Raw genomic sequence first — 21,399 nt, 5'->3', positions numbered from 1 at the left:
TCTTGTTGCATAGCCAGAAAGCCAAAAAAATTGTGAGAGGTCAGAGAAATTGTCTGTATCTTGCATGGTATTAGTCTTTTCTTTGGTGCATTATTTAATTAAATAAAAATTATTTAGTATATTACTATCGTTAGTATAAAAAGTAGGCTTAAATGTCCTTGACAATCAAAGGCAAGAAAAAATGTTGAATAAACACTTTATTTTTCATGTTTATTTATTAGTTATTATTATAAAAATAACTAAAATATATAAATAGGGATCCTTTTAAGTTAGGTTAGATTAGATTAGGTGAAATAAATAATATAATGTTTCACAATGCAAGCACATGGGCAATGTAATTCTGAAAATTTGTACATACCCTGCATGGATCTAGTGAACTTCCTTACCAACTTTAGTGAAGATCCATCCACACCCTGCAAAGTAGTTAGATGGATATACAGCAGGCAGAAGTATTCATTTTGTTAATTTTATTAATTTATAAATTAATTTTGTTTTTCAGTTTTTAATTTAATGTCAAGGTATTGGTTTGTTCATTTTAGGATAGATGGATAAACTAAATCATTGTTGTTGTTTTTCTATGTAGTGCCATTTTGGGTTACAAAGTCACAGAATTATTTCCTTCTGATTCTACTGAATCCAGTGTCTTTCAAACCAGATCTGAAAAACATCATATCATTTTTACAGCAGAAACTCATAACTTTCCAACAGGTGAAATTTTTATTTTTGTTGTTTGATTTTTGTATTTGTTCGAAATATTGTTTATAGGAAGGAAAAAGTGAAACTTAAAGATCGCCCATGAAATTACCAAAAAAAAAAGGTTATATATTTATTTTATGGGTCATATATGTAATAATCTTGACTTTTCTCCTTCCTGTATATTGTATTTTAGATATATACCATAAAACAGAATAATTTCATTTTTTAAATAGGTTTTAATACATAGTAGCTTTTTATTAAGCAAAATAATTTTTAAAAATTGGGAATTTGAAAAGCTGCAAATAAGAGTTGTAAAAGAAACATAAGATACTGGGGAATTAATGTACTCAAACTACAAATCCCTATATTAACTCCACCAAATACAATCCCAGATGAAAGATATAAAATGTTAAGGTATTTTTTTTTATATATAATGCATTGTAATGTGTAAATGTATGCTTAGGCTAAAACACAACCCTCACATATAAAATATTACCCATAGAAAAAGTTCACACCCCACAGAATCCAGCTGTATAATGTTCAAAGCATTGAGTGTGTACATGTTAGTCATGTTACTGACTAGTACTTCTTGTTTCACACTCTACTTAAGTTTTTTTTCAAGGAAAACCAGATATTTGTAAAAACAAACAAACAAACTATATTCAAGAAGTAATGATAGCATTATTTACACTAGACTTGTGGTGCTTATGAGCTTATGCAAAATATACAAGAAATAAGTTGACTTTTCAGTACCCCTACAATCCTTTTAGTACCTTATTTAATATTCTGCAAGGTTTCGGTGCAATACACCAAGTCAGTTTTGTTGTAGGCTGACAAGAGAATAATAATAATAATAGAAATTATAAATGGGCAGTTTTGAGTGGATTTTCTTTTTTGTGTAAGTTTATCATACGTGCTTTTTGTGTCCCTACAGTCTTAGCAGTAAATAGTATATGTTTTAAAGTACTCTTTTTAAGTGAATCATTATTGATTAAGGTGATTTTTACCTGAATGTTCTACTTGTGTTTTGTGCAATTCCTTGCAATCTTCATTATGAACTATGGATCTTTAATAAAGATTTTCTTGGCCATTGGTAAACTAGATAGTTAATAAGCTGTTATAGAATGTTTTGATTTTGCTTGCAATAAAATAAATATCTAACAGTTCTACCACTTGACAGTGAAAGTAGGTACATCATAATGATATTCTAAAGTTTGTATTTGCAAATATTAATGTGTTGTTTTCATTCACTGAAAGTAAAACATTCAACTGTGACAATACATTTATAGAAAATTTTTTTTTTTAGAATTTCAATTTCTTTTCATTGTAGTTTCCAGTATCATTTCAGTTTTCCATTGTTAGGTAAAATTGAATGAAAACTAGTTAGTGATTGGAGCTATAATTTGGATATAGAAGACATTTTTTACATACATTTAATGAATATGAATAAGTTTATTTTTTGCAGGAGTTGCTCCATTCAGTGGAGCTGCTACTGGTACTGGTGGCAGAATAAGAGATGTTCACGCTGCAGGAAGAGGTGCTCGTGTGATTGCTGGAACAGCTGCATATTGTTTTGGAAATCTTAATATTCCTGGTAGGTTCAACTTTATACGTACATATTTGGACTGTACATTTGGAATTTTGAAAGTCTCTATATTGTCCGTATTTTATACCATATCAGTTAGTAATGTTAACCTTTTGTTCATTTTAATATGTACTTAAGATATATTTTTTTAGCTTTAAACAGAAAGATAAGCACAATTTTGAGTTTTGCATTTCCAGTAGATGGTTCTAGTTAAAAAGAGTTAATATAAAGCTCGATAATTTAATGTATTTTTTTGTCTTTAGTAAATAGAAGTTTTGTGCTTTCATTTATAATATAAGTAGGATTTTATTATTTTTGGTGGAACTAGCATGGATATTCCATTATGTAGCATTGAATTTATTAACAAATGAACCTTCCATTATGTATAGAAGTTGTAGGATAGGTGTGTTAGGAGGTCCATTTTCTTTTAATTATAATTTGCATAATATAACATTTAATACAAAATCAAGAAAAAAGTACTTACCTATATCATCATTTTTTTCTTTACTGTTGATGACACTTTAATTATGTTTTTTTTTATACTAATGGCAGCACTGCACTAAAATTTTTATTTAATTAAATAATGCATCAAAGAGCACAGAATAATCATGCAAAAAACAGACAATTTCCCATAACTGTCACAATTTTTCTGGCTTTCTAAATAAGCAATGAGAGTTGTTTAAACTTCATCTAAACTTATTGATGCATTTCCCATGAGAATCAAGTTTTAACTGAAAGCAAAGTGACAATTCTTTTTACAGAAAGATAGATGAAAATCTTGGCTTTCTGTTGATTATAAATAATACAGTTTTGAGTGCCAGAGAGACCTATGGGCTTCTTTCATACTTCTTGGAGGGGTAGTAATTGTAATTGCCCACTGTCTTGTGTGATGTATTCTGATCCAATAACTTAACCCAAGTGTTGTATTACTGATCTTTTTATTAAATAGCAAGTGCTAAGTAATAAGCAACCATCAACTATAATGAAGAAAAATAACAATTATATGTATACAATATGACAAAACGTTTTAGTAGCATGATACACGACTTGATCTGGTTAGTGAGAACAACATATCTTCCTGTAGCTCATATATAAAACACATAAAGACCGCATAAAACTTATCAAAGTGCAGTAGACATGAATGCAGAATTGAATTGAAAACATGTCAATCTCTGAAGAATTCAGAATAGCATCGACACATACTTTTCAAATTATGATTCACTGAACACTAAACTATTGTTTATGAACAAAATTGCAAGTTCTATTATATATCCAAACGGATGCGGTGAATTGGGGAAATTCCCACAAAAATCAGTAGTTTTGTTTATGATCAACAAAACTTAAACAGTTGCTCACCCACTTTGGGGTAAATACAGTTGTAGTTTGAATACAAAAAACAGGGACAATTCATATCTTAAGTTTCTCATGTCTGCTTCTTAATAATGACACTATTTTTTGTAACAGTCTCAATGTCACGTGGATCTGATCCAGCGTACGTATGAACCCCTTATTTATACAATACTGTATTACTATGTTCAGCATTTGAATCAGTTTATAATTGGGATCCAACACTCATACATGAAAATACATTCAAAAGATTATATCATTGGTTAAACAGTAAGCCATAGAACATTGTTATATATTCGGATAAAACTGCATATAATGGGATCTGAAAGAAATCTGAAGTTACAACTGGTACTATTTTTAAATGCGTAAGGTTCTCATTCCACAAAGGTGATTTGGCCAAGGCTGCTTCTAACTAATACAAATTATCGTTTTGGGCTGAAGACTCTTAAAACATTGCATGATACAAAATAGATAAATAGTGTTGAGCGAAACTTTTATCAAAACTTCACAGTAAATATATTAGAGAATAGGAGATGCCTAGAGAGCAAGTATTACAATTCTCACACTATGGAAAATCCTAGGTTTCATTTTATATTGCCTTAAGAATTTAAAACTTATAAACAATTAAAATATGGATTATTAGCTACATTTTTATGCTATATTTATTGCTGTATCATTAAATAAAATAGTTTAATCAAATTTCCAATATAACATTAAAACCTCTTGAGGTGCACAGAAAAAGACGTTTGTGGTGAAAGGGCTGAGATAAGATAGTGTCCTTTTTTAATTATTTTATTAAAAGCTTTTTTAAATCATTAGTACTGAAAATATTTAATGTATTGATGAAACTTTATAGAATGTATTTCTAATTATTTACATTCATTAACTACATACCAGATACATTTATTATTGTAGTGTAAATTCTGAAAAATATATTTATCTTGAAAATTAATATCAGAAAAATATGCTTGCCTATAGGTTTATCTAAAGCTTTTGGTAGAATACAAGTTTTAGTATTTTTGATTAAGAGCTTGAAAAGTATGGTATTAGTGGAATATTTTGTTTTTGTTAAAAATTAATTTTCTGATAAAAAAAATTCTTAATGGAAATAGGGTGTGGTGAGTAAACATCATGTCTATGTGAATATGAACTGTCATACAGCTATATGCTAATATATTTATTAATTCAACTGATTGCTATTTTCTCTCTGAAGCCCATAGATAATAGTGTTAATTTTGTTTCCACTGCTCATTATCATATTTTATCTACCGTTAAAAAGGCTACAAACTTCCCTGGGAAGATGATACATTTGAATATCCTAGAAACTTTGCTCTTCCTGTGGAAATAGTTGTTGAAGCCAGTAATGGAGCATCAGATTATGGTAACAAGTTTGGGGAACCTGTTTTGTTGGGTTTTGCAAGGTCTTTTGGAATGAAACTTCCTGATGGTCAGCGACGGGAGTGGGTGAAACCTATCATGTTTTCTGGTGGTATTGGAAGTATTAATGAAAAGTGTGTCCAAAAATTGGTTGCAGAAAAAGGTATTTAAAGTGATTAGTGTTTACTAATAAGTTATGTTATTTTAATTAAATGTTTTGATACCCTAGGTTATTTTTTAAGACATTATAAGGCTGATAACATTTTCAAGATGGAAGATCACTGTTTGTATAACATTGTTAAATAGCAAAGTTTGGATTACATAGGTTTATTCAAAACATTTAGGAATTACTTTTATCATCAATTATGTTTCTGAAACATACTTAGTACCAGAAATTCTGCTTAAGTTTTTATTACAATAATAGTTTCTTCTGATTCAATCACTTGCCTCCATACACAAATTATTTTTAGCTATTTTTCTGTTGAAGTTTTTTTTTGACTAAGAGATTTGCATGCCAGTAGCTTTGTGAAGCTTCCACCTAAAATTCACTTGAAAACGCGTGACATTGTGTTATTACTAAGTTGTAATATACATATGTTACTAACCATTATTGAAATAGCACAACTTGAGAATAGCCCTACTGTATTTTGGTATTGGGACCTTGTTTTGTAGGGAGTGATTTTAACATTGGCAATAAACAGGGCTTTGTCTCTGATAATGATGTTTGTTGTCAAACATGTTTGATGAAATAGGTTGCTGCACTTACAAGACATCCCTTATTGCAGTGAGAGTTGAATTTCTGTCTCTTTTGTCCCTCAGTCAATACTCCAAAATATACAAGATCAGTTCATTTGTTCATTCTCATAACTTTTGTTTAAGCATGTAATGAAACCAGCTAAAACAGGCTCATACCTTAATACTACCCTCTAATACTATTTAGAAATGTGCTGTTACAGTACTTTTGGTGATATGTATATATGGAATTCTATCTATAATTACTTTGTGCAAAATAGCTATTTTTCAAAAGGAAAAGGAAAGAGAATTTAAATGTAGCTTTAGAGGAAAAGTACATTACAAATGTAATATCATTCAGATCTTGTAAATAGCACTAGTTGATTTGACAATGAAGCAGGAAGGTGTTGGAAGGATTTAACAATATAAGTCTTGTGCTAAGTTTAATAGAGTAACAACACCATCCATTAAGCTTAGTAACTTAGTATTTCCAGCAAAGCTCACTTCATAAAGTGTTATAAATACATGTTGTCATGTCATGTGCTAAAAACTGTTGTTTGGTGATACCTTGTTTGTTCAAAAATACTTGATTTGAAGTTTCTTTGAGGAAGTGTGCTTGTAGTACACTAGTCATGAGGCAGGATTGAAGCTGAAAATTGCACCTTGTAACAACAGGAATTAATATCTCTAGTGTTATGAATTTCTTTACAATTAACCAGTCTCAGGTTTGTTTTAATTTCATTTTCTAAATATGATTAAGTTACATTTTAACAGACTGAATGAATGAACTATTTTTTAAAATATAAATCTTCTTCCATTCTCCCTATAGTTAACTTTTGAAATTTAAATTTCACAAATTGTTCAGAAACATTTATTCTAGTTGATTTCATTCTAATCTTCAACATCAGAAGCATTTAATTGTCAAGCTGTATGCTATTAACATATTAATTCTAAGGAAGACACTTAAACTGCAGGAACTCTTTGGAAACTTTGCAAAGTACAGAGAGAGAGAGAGAGAGATAATAATTACAGATTGAATGCTGCTATCAACGAACTATTCCAAAGAATATTTCTAAGCAGTAATATTGCCAGGGAGTTTTTTTTTGCATATTATAAGCTTATTTGGTATGCTTTGGTCTCTCACTTTACATCAGCTCTGTAAGCAGACAGGATGAAAGATGAATGTGCTCTTCTGTTTGATGAATATCTTAATGATGTTCTACAGAATAATAAAATGGATTTTTATTAAATTTTGGAGACCTAAATTCATTTAGTTTGAGAAGAAAAATAATTCATTCAAAGACAGTTTTCAATAATACTAAAGCAGTATTTCAAGGTGCCATTTTTACTTGAAAAATAGTTCTGTTCTCTCACTGTAATAACAAGTCTAGCCTTTATTTTTAGATTCCCAGAAGGACAAATTGATGTTGATATTTGCAAATGATGGCATGAAATCAGACAAGCAGTGTGCTAAAATTGTACCTGAATCCTAGATTGATTGGAAAATTGGACTCAACAAAAGATATGTTAACGTTAAATCTGATGAAGATCATAACGTGTTTAAGCTACAAAATGTAGATTGATTTTGTTGGCAAGAGCTTTCTTGATGACTTACAGAAATTGGACAAAGCTAATAAAAAGTCTTTCTTGAGATTACTGCAAAATTATTCTTGTAGCATGTTCTAAGAAATTGCTTCCTAAATTACTACTTCATTATTCATGTGTAATATACAGACACACAAGCAGAGAACAACGTTTCAAACTTCATAGGTTATCTTCAGGTTAACATATGTTCTTTGCTTATCAATAAAAGTGTTAATACCCATGCCAGCCATTCTAAGATACATTTTTATTTCAAGTGGGTTCCTTGTCATCAGTGGTTTTTCAAATGTTTATTGATGTGAAGCTTTCATCCCTCTAAATGTGAGGTTACTAACAACTTAAATGCAATTGTAGTTGAATCAACCAGTGATGGAAGCCTCAGTATATTTGACCAAAAAATAAATAAAAGATTAGATGCATCATTTCATGAGAGAAGGGCTGAAGAGAATAAATTTCTTCACATCTGGAAAGTAGTGAAAATTATTCTACTGCTGTCTCACGGAAAGCTTGATGTAGCAAGAGGCTTGTGTATCAACAGATGTAAACAGAAGATTTACAAGATTTGAAGTGTGGTGGCCGTGAAAGTCAGCATTGAACATACTAGACATATCGAAAGGGTAGATAAGATGGAGATAACCAAAACCCAAAGTGCATACTACTAATATGTAATTTACCTTGAGAAAAATAAGAGAAACAAAGAAGTGGAAAGGAGAATATAAAGAGTAAAGTAGTGGTGAGGAAGAGGGCATCATGCAAACCAGCCTTATTTCATTGTAGAAAGGCAAAACTTTTGATCATTAGGGATAAAGTTGTATCAACATGAAAACTGAAAGTGCAGTTTCCTTGACCAATAACTAAATGGGTAACTATTCAAAGTGAAAATCAGATTACTTGTCAGGTTAAACTTTTGTTTAGAAGGTTCTTCTCAGAGGTTTGGCTTGTTTCAACTTTATATTGTTGTAAGGCCTTTAGATGTTTTTCTATCATGAAAAAAAAATATTAAACTTGATACTATGACTCACCTTGGTGCATAAATTACCTATTTTTCTCTTCAAATTGTACTATTCTGCCAGCTTTGCAAAATTTCATGTATAAACATGAAATTACATTACTGCATGATCATATTTACCAGTTGGAATGCAGCACACCACTCTGCAAAAATGTCACTCTTCATTCATACATGAAAACCATCATTCTTTTTCTTGACACAGTCATGCTGAAAGTTTTTGGTTTTCCTGAGACTTGAGGTAATTTATTTCAGAAACTTGACCTTGTAGTTTCAACCTATTAATGAAAATTACTGTTATTTTGATGTGAGTTCAAATATTACTCCTAATTATCAATAACTTACAAAGTTCTTTGCCTCTTGAGGTTTTAACAGTAATTTTGCACTGCAAAAGGTGCAGCTCAAATTGAAAAATACCAATTACATTGAAAAGAAAAGTAACATTGTTAAACATGCAATGGTGTCCTTACTACTGCCTGGACTTTCTTCCATTCTTGCTACACATTTCCTCTCACAGATAGTTGAGAATAAAATGGAGTTCTACCCAATACTTCTGTACCTACTAAATATCTCTCAAGTTTTCCTGCCTGCCTTACACCTGTGGTTTCCTTCCTTCTCCCTTACCTGTTTGTGCCACATCTTACATTTCTACAATGGATGAATTTTCTCCTGCTGTTTTGAACTTCATCCTTCCTTCCTTAATAGATAACATGTAGATGTTATCATTTATGTGTTGTTTATTTTTCATGACACACAACTCATGGGACTTAATGCTTGGGCATTGTTTATTGCTTCTTAATATGTTCACACACAAGATATTGTTTATGACTTATTTATTATTTTTAGCTGTTTTAATCCTTCCTTATATAGATAACATGTAGATGTTATCACATGTTGTTTATATTATTGGGACTTAATGCTTGGTCATATTTGTTTATTCCAAGATATTGTTTTGACATTTATATTTTTAGCTGTTTAATCCTTAATAGACATTGATGATTGGTCATATTTATTTATTCCTTACCATGTAAACATAGATTTTAATGTTTAATTACAGTTTGTTTCCCTTTTACATGTAACATATATTCATTGATATTTTGTTCTGGTTTACTACTCCATAACATGTCCATATAGAAGGTAATGTTTACACCTAGTTCTCTACTTCTTCATATGTGTGCCCTTATTTCTTCATATATATGTGTAAGGTAGATGGTGCTTAGTCTTATCCTTAGATATAGTTACTTATTCTTAATATTTATACATAGGTCTTATGTTCAGTTTTATTTAGTTCATTACTTATTACACAGAATATGCTGTTCAGTAATGTTTCATTACCTTCTTAACATGTACACTTAGTAGGTGTTGCTTAGCCATAGTTAATTACTTCTTAATATGTACACATGCTAGATGATGATACTTCAGTCTAATACTTCTCTTACATGCATACTCAGATGTTCATGTTTAGTTCTGTGTCTTTACATCTTCACACGTACACATAATCTATAATGATTAGATCTAACTATTTGGTTCTTCATATAGCATTAGAGAATAGGGTTTTGAACATTTATCTGTGAAACGTAACACATAAATTGTAATATCCCTTCTTAATATGATCACACAGTAAGTAATGTTTTGTCCAAATTCTTTACTTTTTCATATGCCCACATAGACTGCAATGATTAGATCTGGTTAGTTACTATTTCATAAGAAGATATGGTTTACACATAATTGTTTACTGCACACCATATTGCTTATAGTCAATGTTAAGATGTGGTTACTTATTCCATAACATGTATTTTATTATATAATTTTCCATCTTATTTTCACATATACATATAGAAGATAGTGCTCATATATATTTCTGGGCCTGTTAGATTTGAATATATTCATAAACCATCACATTTTCGGGGCATTTGACATTGTTATGAACTGTCTTATTATCCACTGGTCTTTTGTTATTGTGCTTTCTCATAATTCTTCCTCCCTTCAATGCCATTCCACATCCCACTTTGCTAACTTCCTCTTTTGTGGTCTCCCGTGTCTCATTCATCATCCTTGGCTGTCTAACTTGGTCTAATTCTTTCTTTTATGAATGACCTCTTTTCCATCTCCTCCCTCAGAGTCTCTCTTAGTTTTGGAACACCTTAAGGAGTCCATTTGATGGGCCATCACAGGCTATCCAAATCTGGTTTCTATTTCTCCATTTCCTGGAGATTCATCCATGACTTCCTCTTTTCATCCCTTCTGATCCACCCTCAGAAACTGTTTTTTACTCAGGATATGACATCAATATCTTATCATTGCATGTGGGATGTCCACCTTTCTGATCATATAGCTGCCCCTTTTTTCCTACTTTTGTCTCCCTTCTACCTCTTCTTAATGGAAAGTCTGTTAAAACATGTTTTGCAAAGTAATTTATAATGTTATTGGATTGCCATCGTGGTTTTACTAAGGGAAAATCTTGCCTTATAAACCATTTGACATTTTTTGAAAAGGTTACTGTTTATGTAGATGAGGATAAGGGCTTAGATTTTGTATATCTGGGTTTTCTCAAAGTATTTTACACAGTACCACATGAAATACTTGAAAAATTATCTCTGTAGATATGGGGGATAAGTTAGAAAATTGGATAGAAGAGCAGCTTCATGGAAGAAAGCACAGTTTTTGTTTACATGTGGAGTTCAGTCAAACTGATTAATGTCACAAGTGGGGTAACTTAGGGCTCAGTCTCAGGACCTTTACTCTTTTTTATTTGTGTCAATAACATAGATGAAGGAATGGTCAATAAATTACTTATATTAAGGTCTTGAGTGTTGCTGGCTGTGAAAAGGATGCTGCTTCTTTACAAAACAATTTAGATCATTTAGTGAGTTGGGCAACTTAATGGCAGCTTTGGTTTTAATTATGATAATTGCATTATTTTGCATGCAGGTTATCGTGATTTGAATTATAAGTATAATTTGGATGGAGATAACCTTAATGGTGTTGTGTAAGAAAATGATCTTGGTGCAGTAGTTAATCAGTTTCTTAAGCCATCTGAGCAGTGTGCCATTGCTAGTTGTAGAGCAAATAGGATTTTAGGTTGTATGTACACAAATACTGAATACATGTCAAAAGAATTTACAATGTCATTGTACGGGTCACTGATTAGGTAGCATTTGGAGTATTGTGTTCAGTCTTGAGCTTCTTACTTCTAAAAGGACATCACATTGTTGGAAATGGCTCAGAGAAGGATTACTAGAATGGTGCCTGAGATGGAGGGGTTGTCATATGAGGAGAGGCTGAAATCTCTCAAACTGTTTCTATATATATAGAAAAGAAGAGTTAAGGGGATCTGATTGAGATGTTTAAGATTGTAAAGGGAATTGATAGTATTGATACATCATCTTTTTTATATTTAACGGCGAGAACAGTAGGTTTAGGGGATACTGTTATAAATTTTGTCTTCAGCTAAGAGAGTTTTTTTTTTCTAATAGGATGGTTGACCTTTAGAATGTGTTGCCTTCAGACTTTGTAGATGCAGTAAATTTAAATGAATTTTTGAAAAAGCTTGATAAATGTGTGGATGATAGTGCTGGCTTTAAGGTTTTTGTTTTGTTTTATAATTTAATTTAGTTTTCAGTGTGGAACAGCTGAGGTGAACTAGTATGTCCAATGTTGTCCCAAAATGTTAACTTTCACAACTTTTTATTGTTCTATATGGTGGCTGTTTTAGGTATGACTGTGGTTAAAATTGGTGGCCCAGTATATAGGATTGGTGTTGGTGGTGGTGCAGCATCTTCCATCCATGTTCAAGGAGATCAAAAAGCAGAACTGGACTTTGGTGCTGTGCAGCGAGGAGATGCAGAGATGGAACAGAAATTAAATCGTGTCATCAGAGCATGTATTGAAAGACATGACAAAAACCCTATACTTAGCATTCATGATCAAGGTGCTGGAGGAAATGGTTAGTTTGAAGACTTATCTTCTGGTTACCTTACATGTCTTATGTAGACATTGTTCAGTGAGTGATCCATCCATTTAGAAGTAGTGTATATCAACAGTAATGTACTACACTTAAAATTTAAACTAGACTTAAAAAACTTGTTTGGAAACCATATCAATTTGTTATCTTAATTGAATATTTATTCTTTAATCTCCATAAAAAGTTACTACTATTACATATTGTGTTCCATATTGGATAAAATATAGTATGTGGGAATACAGACTTCAAAGAGTACATCATGATTTTCACTCTGTCCTTTATGTAAGTGATGTATGAACTTGTTCTGTAAAAACATATGATTTCTCTAGCAAGGAATAGATATTGGCTGCCATTGAATCATAACCAGTGTGTGTGTGCTTTTGTTGTTTTTCTCTGAATACCCATTGTGACTGTACATGTTAATAATTTAACACTTTTGCTGGAGGCATCTTTTTCTGCACATATTATGAGATATTAGTGAGTTAAATTCAAACTTTAATTAAACCACTTTTTATCATGGTATTCAAATAACTTTAGCATAATATGTAGCTAATAACCTAAATTTCAATATTATACAAGTTTTAAAGTTTTTAACTTCATAAGGAAATATTTTTTTAAAAATTCTGAATTTCCTTTAGTATCAGAATTCTTGCACTTTCTCCATAGGTATCCACTTCTCTCTAATTTATTTACCACCTTTCTAAGAGGTACAACATTAAATATAAATTACTCATTATAATATTGTCATTGTTCAGACAAAACATAAATTTTATAGCTTTGAATTTTATTTATCTAAAGAGCAATAAACTATAAAATCAGACTGCATTTTCCCACACTAACCTGTTGCATCCTTTCTCTCAGAAGTTGCCAGTAGTTCTATTGGTTATAATAATACAGAATAGTTCTTTCTGATGTTTAATACTGTATTATCTGTAATCAATAGAAAGCCAAGGTATTTATCAAATGATGTATTATGTTACATTATTTTTCATGAAGAGAAATGTAAGTTTTACTTTCAGTTCAAGACTGATTTCCATGGGAAATACATTGACAAGTTTAGATGAAGTGTCAATGATCACTGGTGCATAATTAAAAAGCTAGAAAATTTGTGATATTTATAGAACATTGTCTGCATTTTGTACATTATGATTTTGTGTTTTTTGGCACATTATTTAATTAAATAAAAAAAATGTTTAGTACAGTACTACCACTAGTATAAAAAGTCATTAACAATAAACAGCTGAAAAAAAATATCCGGGAAAGTTTGTTCTTTATTTTACAAAATCTTACCTGACATTTAAGTTCCTTTAATAATTGTAAATAAAGAATAATAATAGTAATAAACATTTTTACGTGTTTGCCAATTGATTCACAACTCATGTAGACGTGGCTCAGAGAACAATAAAACAACAGAATGTAAGTGTAAACAGATGTATACTGCTACAAGATCTAAGCTATTTAGAATAAACAAATGTAGTTTCATATTACAATTTGAAATTGTACATTCTACAAAAATAAAGAGTAATTTATATTTGTTTTTTTTATCTTTTAGTTACAGTGTTGTTCACACTGAGCAACCTTGTAAAGAGTTAGGGCTGAAAATATAAAGTTTTTCTGAAAAAAGACATTTGAAATTTATTTAGAAGGTTTTCAAGATTATGCAAAGAAAAGTGTTTTTAATCTTAATGTGAAAATTATTTTGCACTCAGAGCAGTCAATACTTTGACACGATATACTTCCTAAGAAAGATTTAGTGAAAATACATAGTTAAGAATTCTGATTTTTTAGGCCTACAAATGGCTCATAATGATAACTGAGAGCTTGCTAAATTTCTTTAAGATACACAAAATATGTTAGGAACTATGTTGTGGAAACTTTACAGGTCAATTTAGGGTCATAAAATTAGTCAGTTTGACCAAGCTTGTAGTGATAGAGTTAATACCTCATCATCTTAACTAACCAATTGTGTAACATTTAATTACAAGAATTATAACTGGGTGTTTAAATTGTAAAGCAATGAAATATCTTTCAGCTCAATCATAAATAAATAACCTTCACATTTATTATTTAATATTCTGTTACATATTAGTATCAATATGTAGGAAGTGTACATCACAATTAAGTATTGTATTTTATTCTAATCACCTAGTGGAATTCACCACTGTGCAGAATGTTCACTAGAATATTTTTTTTGTAGGAAATGTTTTGAAAGAAATTGTGGAACCAGCTGGTGCTATTATCCACATATCACAGTTTCAGCTTGGTGATCCCACCATAAACACTTTGGAATTATGGGGAGCAGAATATCAGGAGAGTGATGCTATTTTAATAAATAGCAAAGAACAAATGATACTAGTGAAGATTGGATGTCGGGAAAAATGCCCTGTGAGCTTTGTAGGAGAAGTCACAGGAGATGGTAGAATTGTTTTGTCTGAAACATCTTGTGGTAATAAAGTAGGAAGACAACCAGTTGACTTGGATTTAGAGTTAGTGTTGGGGAAGATGCCAAGAAAGGTAAGTTACTGAATTATACACTTAAGTCATAACATTTTGCAGAAACCCTAGAAGTACATTATTTCGTTTTTGTTTCTATGTTTAAAAAGTTGCATTCAGTATTAATTATTACATATTATATTACCCATATATACAAATGTATATTTGATTCCAAATTTAACATATCCAATAAAGTGGATTTGCTTTGAATAGTTACAGGATTCATTTATTTTACAAATTCATGAATGCAATTGTATTTACTGCTTAATATTGCATGCAGGACACACAAGATTATACTTTCTCTTTTTTTTTTAAATATATACTCTTCAAAACAAGAAACACAAAAGGGATATTTTTGTTATTTTAAAGAGAAATATATGTAATAACGTTACAAGCTCAGAGTATGTGATGTTACACGTGTTAAGGCACTGATTGTCAGACCAAAATGACAATAAAAGTTGTGCACTTTGAAAACGGAGGAAAACATCAGATTTTTTGCCAAAACGCATGCATGTCCAATAAATTTGTTTGAGAGATCTTCATGTTCTGCAAGTGCAACATGTCCAAAATCCCTATAAAAGTGACGGGTTCTCGGTTTCCATAGCTCAATGTTAAGCCACCGACACGCAATACAGTTACGCCAAGACTGACTGAAGCACAATTCAACAACACCATTGGTCGCTTGGAAGCAGGCAAATCTCAATCAGATGTTGTCAGAGCTGTGAATGTCCACCCAAGCACCATCACAAGGCTATGGAATCATCACCAACAACATGGATCAACTTGTGACCGTCCACGATCTGGCAGACCTCGTGTGCAGGATGTTGACAGATTTGGTGGTGGCAGCGTCATGATGTGGGCTGCCATCACCTACAATGCCAGAACAGACCTTTTGCACATTCGAGGGAATGTTACGGCTCAACGATGCGTCGACGAGATTCTTAGGCCCCATGTGCAACCCATCATGGTGAACATCAACGACGTTTTTCAACATGACAACGCCCGTCCTCACACAGCCTGACTCACCACTGTCTTCTTGAGACACCACAACATCAACGTTCTTCCCTGGCCCTCCAGATCACCAGATTTAAACCTCATCGAACATCTTTGGGACGAGTTGGACCGATGTCTGCGACGGAGACAACCTCAACCGCAGACTCTACCTTAGCTTGCAGCAGCTTTGCAGGCTGAGTGGACAGCCATTCCACAGGATGTGATTCGTCATCTCATCGCTTCCATGGGCAGGAGATGCCAAGCAGTTATTGATGCTCACGGGGGGCACACTCGTTATTGACGTTGAGTGATGTTAAACTTCAACTAGTGAGCGTGGACTTCGCCTTTGCACACTTTGGAGGTTCAGCAGTGAATGTGCAAAGTTTCACACATGTCATACAGAACTACCCGGAATAAACTTGTTAACAATTTGTCTCATATTTTGCCTTTTGCGTTTCTTTTTTTGAAGAGTATATAAATGCCTTTGTAATTATTTAAAAATTCACTTTTATTAAAATAATTTTGTAGAGCTTTGTAGTTTCAAAAAACATCCAGCTGAAAACTTCTTAGGAATAACTAATTTTTAGATAGCTTATTTTTTATAATTGAGAAAAAATAATTTCCATTATTATTAGTTATGTAAGACAGTTATAGTTCTGAGTGAGTTTATTGTGGATGATTAATTTATTTTGAATCATTTCATGCTTCAGGTATACTATGATAAAAAAGTGACACCACTCTGTCATCCCCTTACATTACCCGAAAACTTAACTGTCCGACTAGCTCTGGAACGAGTCTTACGGCTCCCTTCTGTGGCCAGTAAGCGATACCTAACAAACAAGGTACTTATAGCCTTTCTTTAGATCCTACAGTTACTCAGTAAACCTTTGAAAGTAAATTATATTCTCTTTGTCAAAATTAACTAAATCAAAAGAAATTTATAAAACCACACGAGAAGTGCATGACATTCATGAAATGGAATCTTGATTATTGTTTTCTTTTTTAAATTTAGGTTGATCGAAGTGTGACTGGATTGGTAGCTCAACAACAGTGCGTTGGACCACTTCATACTCCATTGGCTGATGTAGCTGTTGTAGCATTATCCTATTTTGATTTAGTAAGTTCAATATTTCATAAGCTGAATACTGTATAGGTGTATTTTTGTCATATGGTATTGCACCATACGATTTTTGTAATAATTACTGGCTTTATAAGATAACAATTTGAAAGATTTGCTGAAGTAATTGAGTTTCAGCCTCAGTTTATGAGTTTCTTTTATACAGATGGTTTTGTTCATCATTAGCTCTTGATAAGATTTTAAAATAATTTGAATGGATGATAATCTCACACGAACTTAGGATGTTATTCAGTATATTTGATTTATTTTCCATTGATATGTTTGCATGTTCTTTTGGTTGCATCAACAGCTTTCTTATTTTAAAAAATGACATAGCCTTGCTTGCTATATGAACAAGTAAACTGATAAATTATGTATGATGGTTTCAATGGAAAAAGTCTGATTGTTGGATAGTTAGCACGGTTTTGCTGGAAGAGAGACTTGCATTACTAATCTTTTGACATTATTTAAAGAGATTACTGACTATGTAGATGAGGATATGGGTGTGGATTTGGTGTATCTGGATTTTTAGAAAGCATTTTATAAGGTGCCAGTTAAAAGATTTGTTAAAAAAGTTATCTTTGTAGCTAGGGGGAGATAGGTTGTCTCAGTTGATGGAATACTGGTTGTATACAATAAAGCAGAGAGTTGTTATAAAATGGTTTTCAGTCAACTGGAATAAGGTCACTAGTGGGGTACGTCAGGGCTCAGTATCTTTGACATTTTGAATTACAACGATGACATAAATAAAAAGGAATGGTCAGTAAATTATTCAAATTTGCTGATAATATTAATGTTTTGGGTATTGCTGGCTGAGAAAGGAATGTCGACACTTCACAGATTGATTTGGAATATTTGATGAATTTGGTAAATAAATGACAGATGGCTTTTCATTATAATAAAGGCAAGGTAATGCATTTGGGACATTACTGTTTGAATTATGGGAGTAACTTGAGAAGTGTTATTGGGAAAAAAAGGATTTTGGTCTTCTGGTTGATTGGTCTCTTAAACAATTCAAGCAATATGATTTTGCTCTTGGCATGGTTGTATGTATCGGAATACTGAATACAAGGCGAAAGAGGTTATAATGTCATTATATGGGTCATTGGTTAGGCCACACTTGGAGTACTGTTTTTAGTTTTGGGTTTTCCTTAGAAAGGACATTGAATTGTTTGAGTGAGTTTAGGGGAGGATGACTAGGAGTATATTTGGATGAAAAGGTTTTCATATTTTTAAGATTGTTTATGAGATTGTGTAGTGTTGATACATCATATTTTTTTGTATCTAGTGAGGATAATTGTAAAACTAAGAGGTACATACAGGTTTAGGCAGGTTTGGAGTCATATTTAGCTAAGACAGTTATATTTTTTTAACAGGGTGATTGGCCTATTGAATGGGTTGGTGTCAGTTTTGAAAAGTGCAGTTATTTAAGATATCGTAGAGAAAGTTTGATAAGTAACTAATTGATAAAGGCTGGCTTAGTGTTTTATTTTAGAGTTCAGTATAGCAGACACAATGGCCTAGGTGGACTAACAGGTCCCTTATTATCTTTACGTTTTGTGTTATATGTTTAAAATGAATTAAAATCATAAATGTGAATTCACTCTGTGAAGTATGGTGCATAGTTGTTGTTTTAACAGAGTTACAGTATGTATTTTTATAATCATACCATTCCCCAGATGGGGTCATGTAATAGTTATGACCCTTCTGAGGAAGAATTATAGAAACTAGAAATTTAGGAACTTCATATTTTGATAGTTTATTACTATTTTGATTGTTTAAATAGGTTATGATTATATACTTAGTTTCTGATGTTTCTTATTTTCAAACTTACCACCACAATTATGAGCTGATGTGTCCAAAATTACAGGTTTATGATCATGCTGATGTTCAGCAGTAAGTTTAGTGATGTTATGCTTGCTACTAACATGGTCCAAAATTTAAGGAACATAATGTTGGTCCTTGAAAATAGTAAAAGTGTAATATATGTACATCTCCAGGTGGAACAATGATAAGTCTGTAGACTTGCAGCACAAAAATCCATAGTTCAATTCCACATGGTTGACACAAATGGTAGACCAATGTGGCTTTGCTGTAAGATAAAGAAATCATCCACATACCCCTAAAAATATAGTAGTTTAAAAGATTGGACAATAATCCAACCATTATTTTTCATGAAAACAGAGAAAAGCTTAGGTAGAGAAGGAGCCACTAAAGAACCCATAGCTATACAAACAATCTGATTGTAAAGAATTCCATTAAAGTAGAAATGTGTGGTGTTTGTTATGAAACTTATTAACTTCAAAATGCAGATTTAGGAATGTGTAAAACTCATTTGAAATATTATTGAAAATTACCTGTACATCTAACTGTATTGTTTCTTCTGAAGAAATGACGGTATACATAGATTGATTTAAAACTAGCAAATCAAATTTACAATGAAACTTTAAATTTTGAATTTTATTAGCAAATTCAAATGTGTTATCATGTTAACTTGTAATCATGATTTATCAAGTTTTCAAGTTGCAATATTTAAATATGGGTCCTTCATGTATTTTTAAGGTCATAGAAAATTGTTGAATAACTCCTTGATGGTTGTGCCTCTATTAACACATTATCTATTGTTAATTTCATTGGATATTTTATTTCTATACTGTTAGTAAAATCTTTCTATCAAGCTTCACAAATCTAGTTCAGGCACTCAGAGATATCAACTTGATTTAAATATTGCATCTTGCCCAGAATAACTGTCCTGTTTTATGATCCAATTTATAAATGTTTTATTATTTTCACTAACATTTATTAAAGCTGATAAATCTTCCGAACTTATATTTAGAAGTACTAAAGAGAGGTATCGTAAAGAAGATAAAAATGTGTAGGTCATGTTTCTGTATTTACATTTTACTTAAGTTACAGTAATCAAATAATTCTTTCTTTATTATGTAGCTGTTGTACTTTCAATTTTAATGCTCAAAATGATGTTGTCTAATGTCCTACCAGGATTTATTAATGGAGATAAAAATGGTACATAGAACATTTTTTGTGTTTACATTGTTGCTGAGGGACAACATTCAAATCATTCAACTGAAGGATTAGTTGCATACAATCTGTCTGTAGAGGCCTTTGTTTAACGAGACAAAAACTTGTATTTTTACAAAAATTGTACAACTGTAAGATTTAATGTGCTGGATTTATTAATGATGTTATTTTAGTTCATTCACAATCAAGATGTATAAAAATACAAGCAAAATCCTAAAGCTCATTAAGAGGTGCTACTAAAAACATTCTAAATTTGGATTTCTGGTTTAAGTGTGATTGGAAAATAATCAAACCAAAGAAGGATATTACAGTGAGGTAACTCAAACATAAAAAAAATATTGAGGAAAAAAGTTATACCTGAAACTTCATTAGAAAAAAAAAGTTTTTGGTTTAGTTAGTTGAAGTTAACAAATGTGAAATGTAATAGAAAATGACAGCATTTGAATTCTTCCTATGTGGGAGTACTTTTAACCATTGAACTTATTATGTTCCATTAGACTAGGTTTGTTTTTTTTCATACATTTAAAAGTGATCCGAGATGTTTGTTGAAGCTAGGATCTTGGAATTTTCTTTATTAATAAAGTTCGAGCCACTTACACTTCAAGGTTTTGTTTTAAAGAAGGGTATATACAAAATGTTCATTGAATTAACAGTACGCTTCTGATATGAAACTTGTTTTAGTTAGTTAAATTTACTTGAATATTTATTTTCACTCTACGAGGCATAATTGATCTCATTTTCAGGTTGGTGGAGCTACTTCAATAGGAGAACAACCAATCAAAGGGCTTATAAATCCAGCAGTTGGTGCAAGAATGTCTGTAGCAGAAGCAGTCACAAACTTAATGTTTGCCAGGATTACATCACTTCAAGTAAATTTTAAGAAAACTTAAATAGTTAAATTGTTAGCAATGTGTTAGATAGCTGTCATGTGATCATTTACTTGTGTTAATAAGTGTTAAATGTTAATTATATGAGCAAATGTTATTTCATATTCAAGTTTACATTAGTGTTAAAAAATATATATATACATCTAGTTTATTATTTCATACTTTCATAATGTTTGCAGGATGTGAAATGTAGTGCCAATTGGATGTGGGCTGCTAAACTCTCAGGAGAAGGTGCTGCTTTATATGAAGCTTGCCAAGCCATGTGTGAAACAATGTCAAAATTAGGAATTGCCATAGATGGAGGAAAAGATTCACTGAGCATGGCAGCAAGATTGGGCACTGAAACTATCAAAGCACCAGGTTAATATGTCACAAACTATTGCCTTAAATTATTAAAATAGGAAACAAGTGAGTTAGCATGGAGCTGATTTCAGCAATTTAATTTAAAAGTCCATTATCAGAGAATTCTTCAAAGAACTATTAAAATTATAGTTATATACAGGCAAATATGTTTAAGATAATTTGTAAGCACTACATAAGTATAACATAAAAAATTGCTCA

General features: G+C 31.5%; 1 protein-coding gene across 8 annotated transcripts in view; it reads left to right on the top strand.

Moving 5' to 3' along the window:
• The window catches only part of Pfas (phosphoribosylformylglycinamidine synthase), a 94,071-nt gene that overhangs the window by 48,029 nt on the left and 24,643 nt on the right, over nucleotides 1-21,399 (top strand). For all 8 annotated transcript variants that reach the window (XM_076503650.1, XM_076503651.1, XM_076503649.1 and 5 more), the window contains 9 exons: nucleotides 584-708; nucleotides 2,162-2,290; nucleotides 4,908-5,168; nucleotides 12,061-12,291; nucleotides 14,507-14,823; nucleotides 16,506-16,637; nucleotides 16,808-16,912; nucleotides 20,695-20,820; nucleotides 21,018-21,198. In XM_076503650.1, the coding sequence (XP_076359765.1) occupies nucleotides 584-708; nucleotides 2,162-2,290; nucleotides 4,908-5,168; nucleotides 12,061-12,291; nucleotides 14,507-14,823; nucleotides 16,506-16,637; nucleotides 16,808-16,912; nucleotides 20,695-20,820; nucleotides 21,018-21,198 (1,607 nt within the window). The remainder of the gene's footprint in view (nucleotides 1-583; nucleotides 709-2,161; nucleotides 2,291-4,907; nucleotides 5,169-12,060; nucleotides 12,292-14,506; nucleotides 14,824-16,505; nucleotides 16,638-16,807; nucleotides 16,913-20,694; nucleotides 20,821-21,017; nucleotides 21,199-21,399) is intronic.

Source organism: Tachypleus tridentatus, chromosome 6, assembly GCF_004210375.1.
Source record: "Tachypleus tridentatus isolate NWPU-2018 chromosome 6, ASM421037v1, whole genome shotgun sequence".
Classification (NCBI taxonomy): Eukaryota; Metazoa; Arthropoda; class Merostomata; order Xiphosura; family Limulidae; genus Tachypleus; species Tachypleus tridentatus.
Note: the sequence above shows the minus strand (reverse complement) of the source record. Positions and strands in the feature narration are given on the sequence as shown.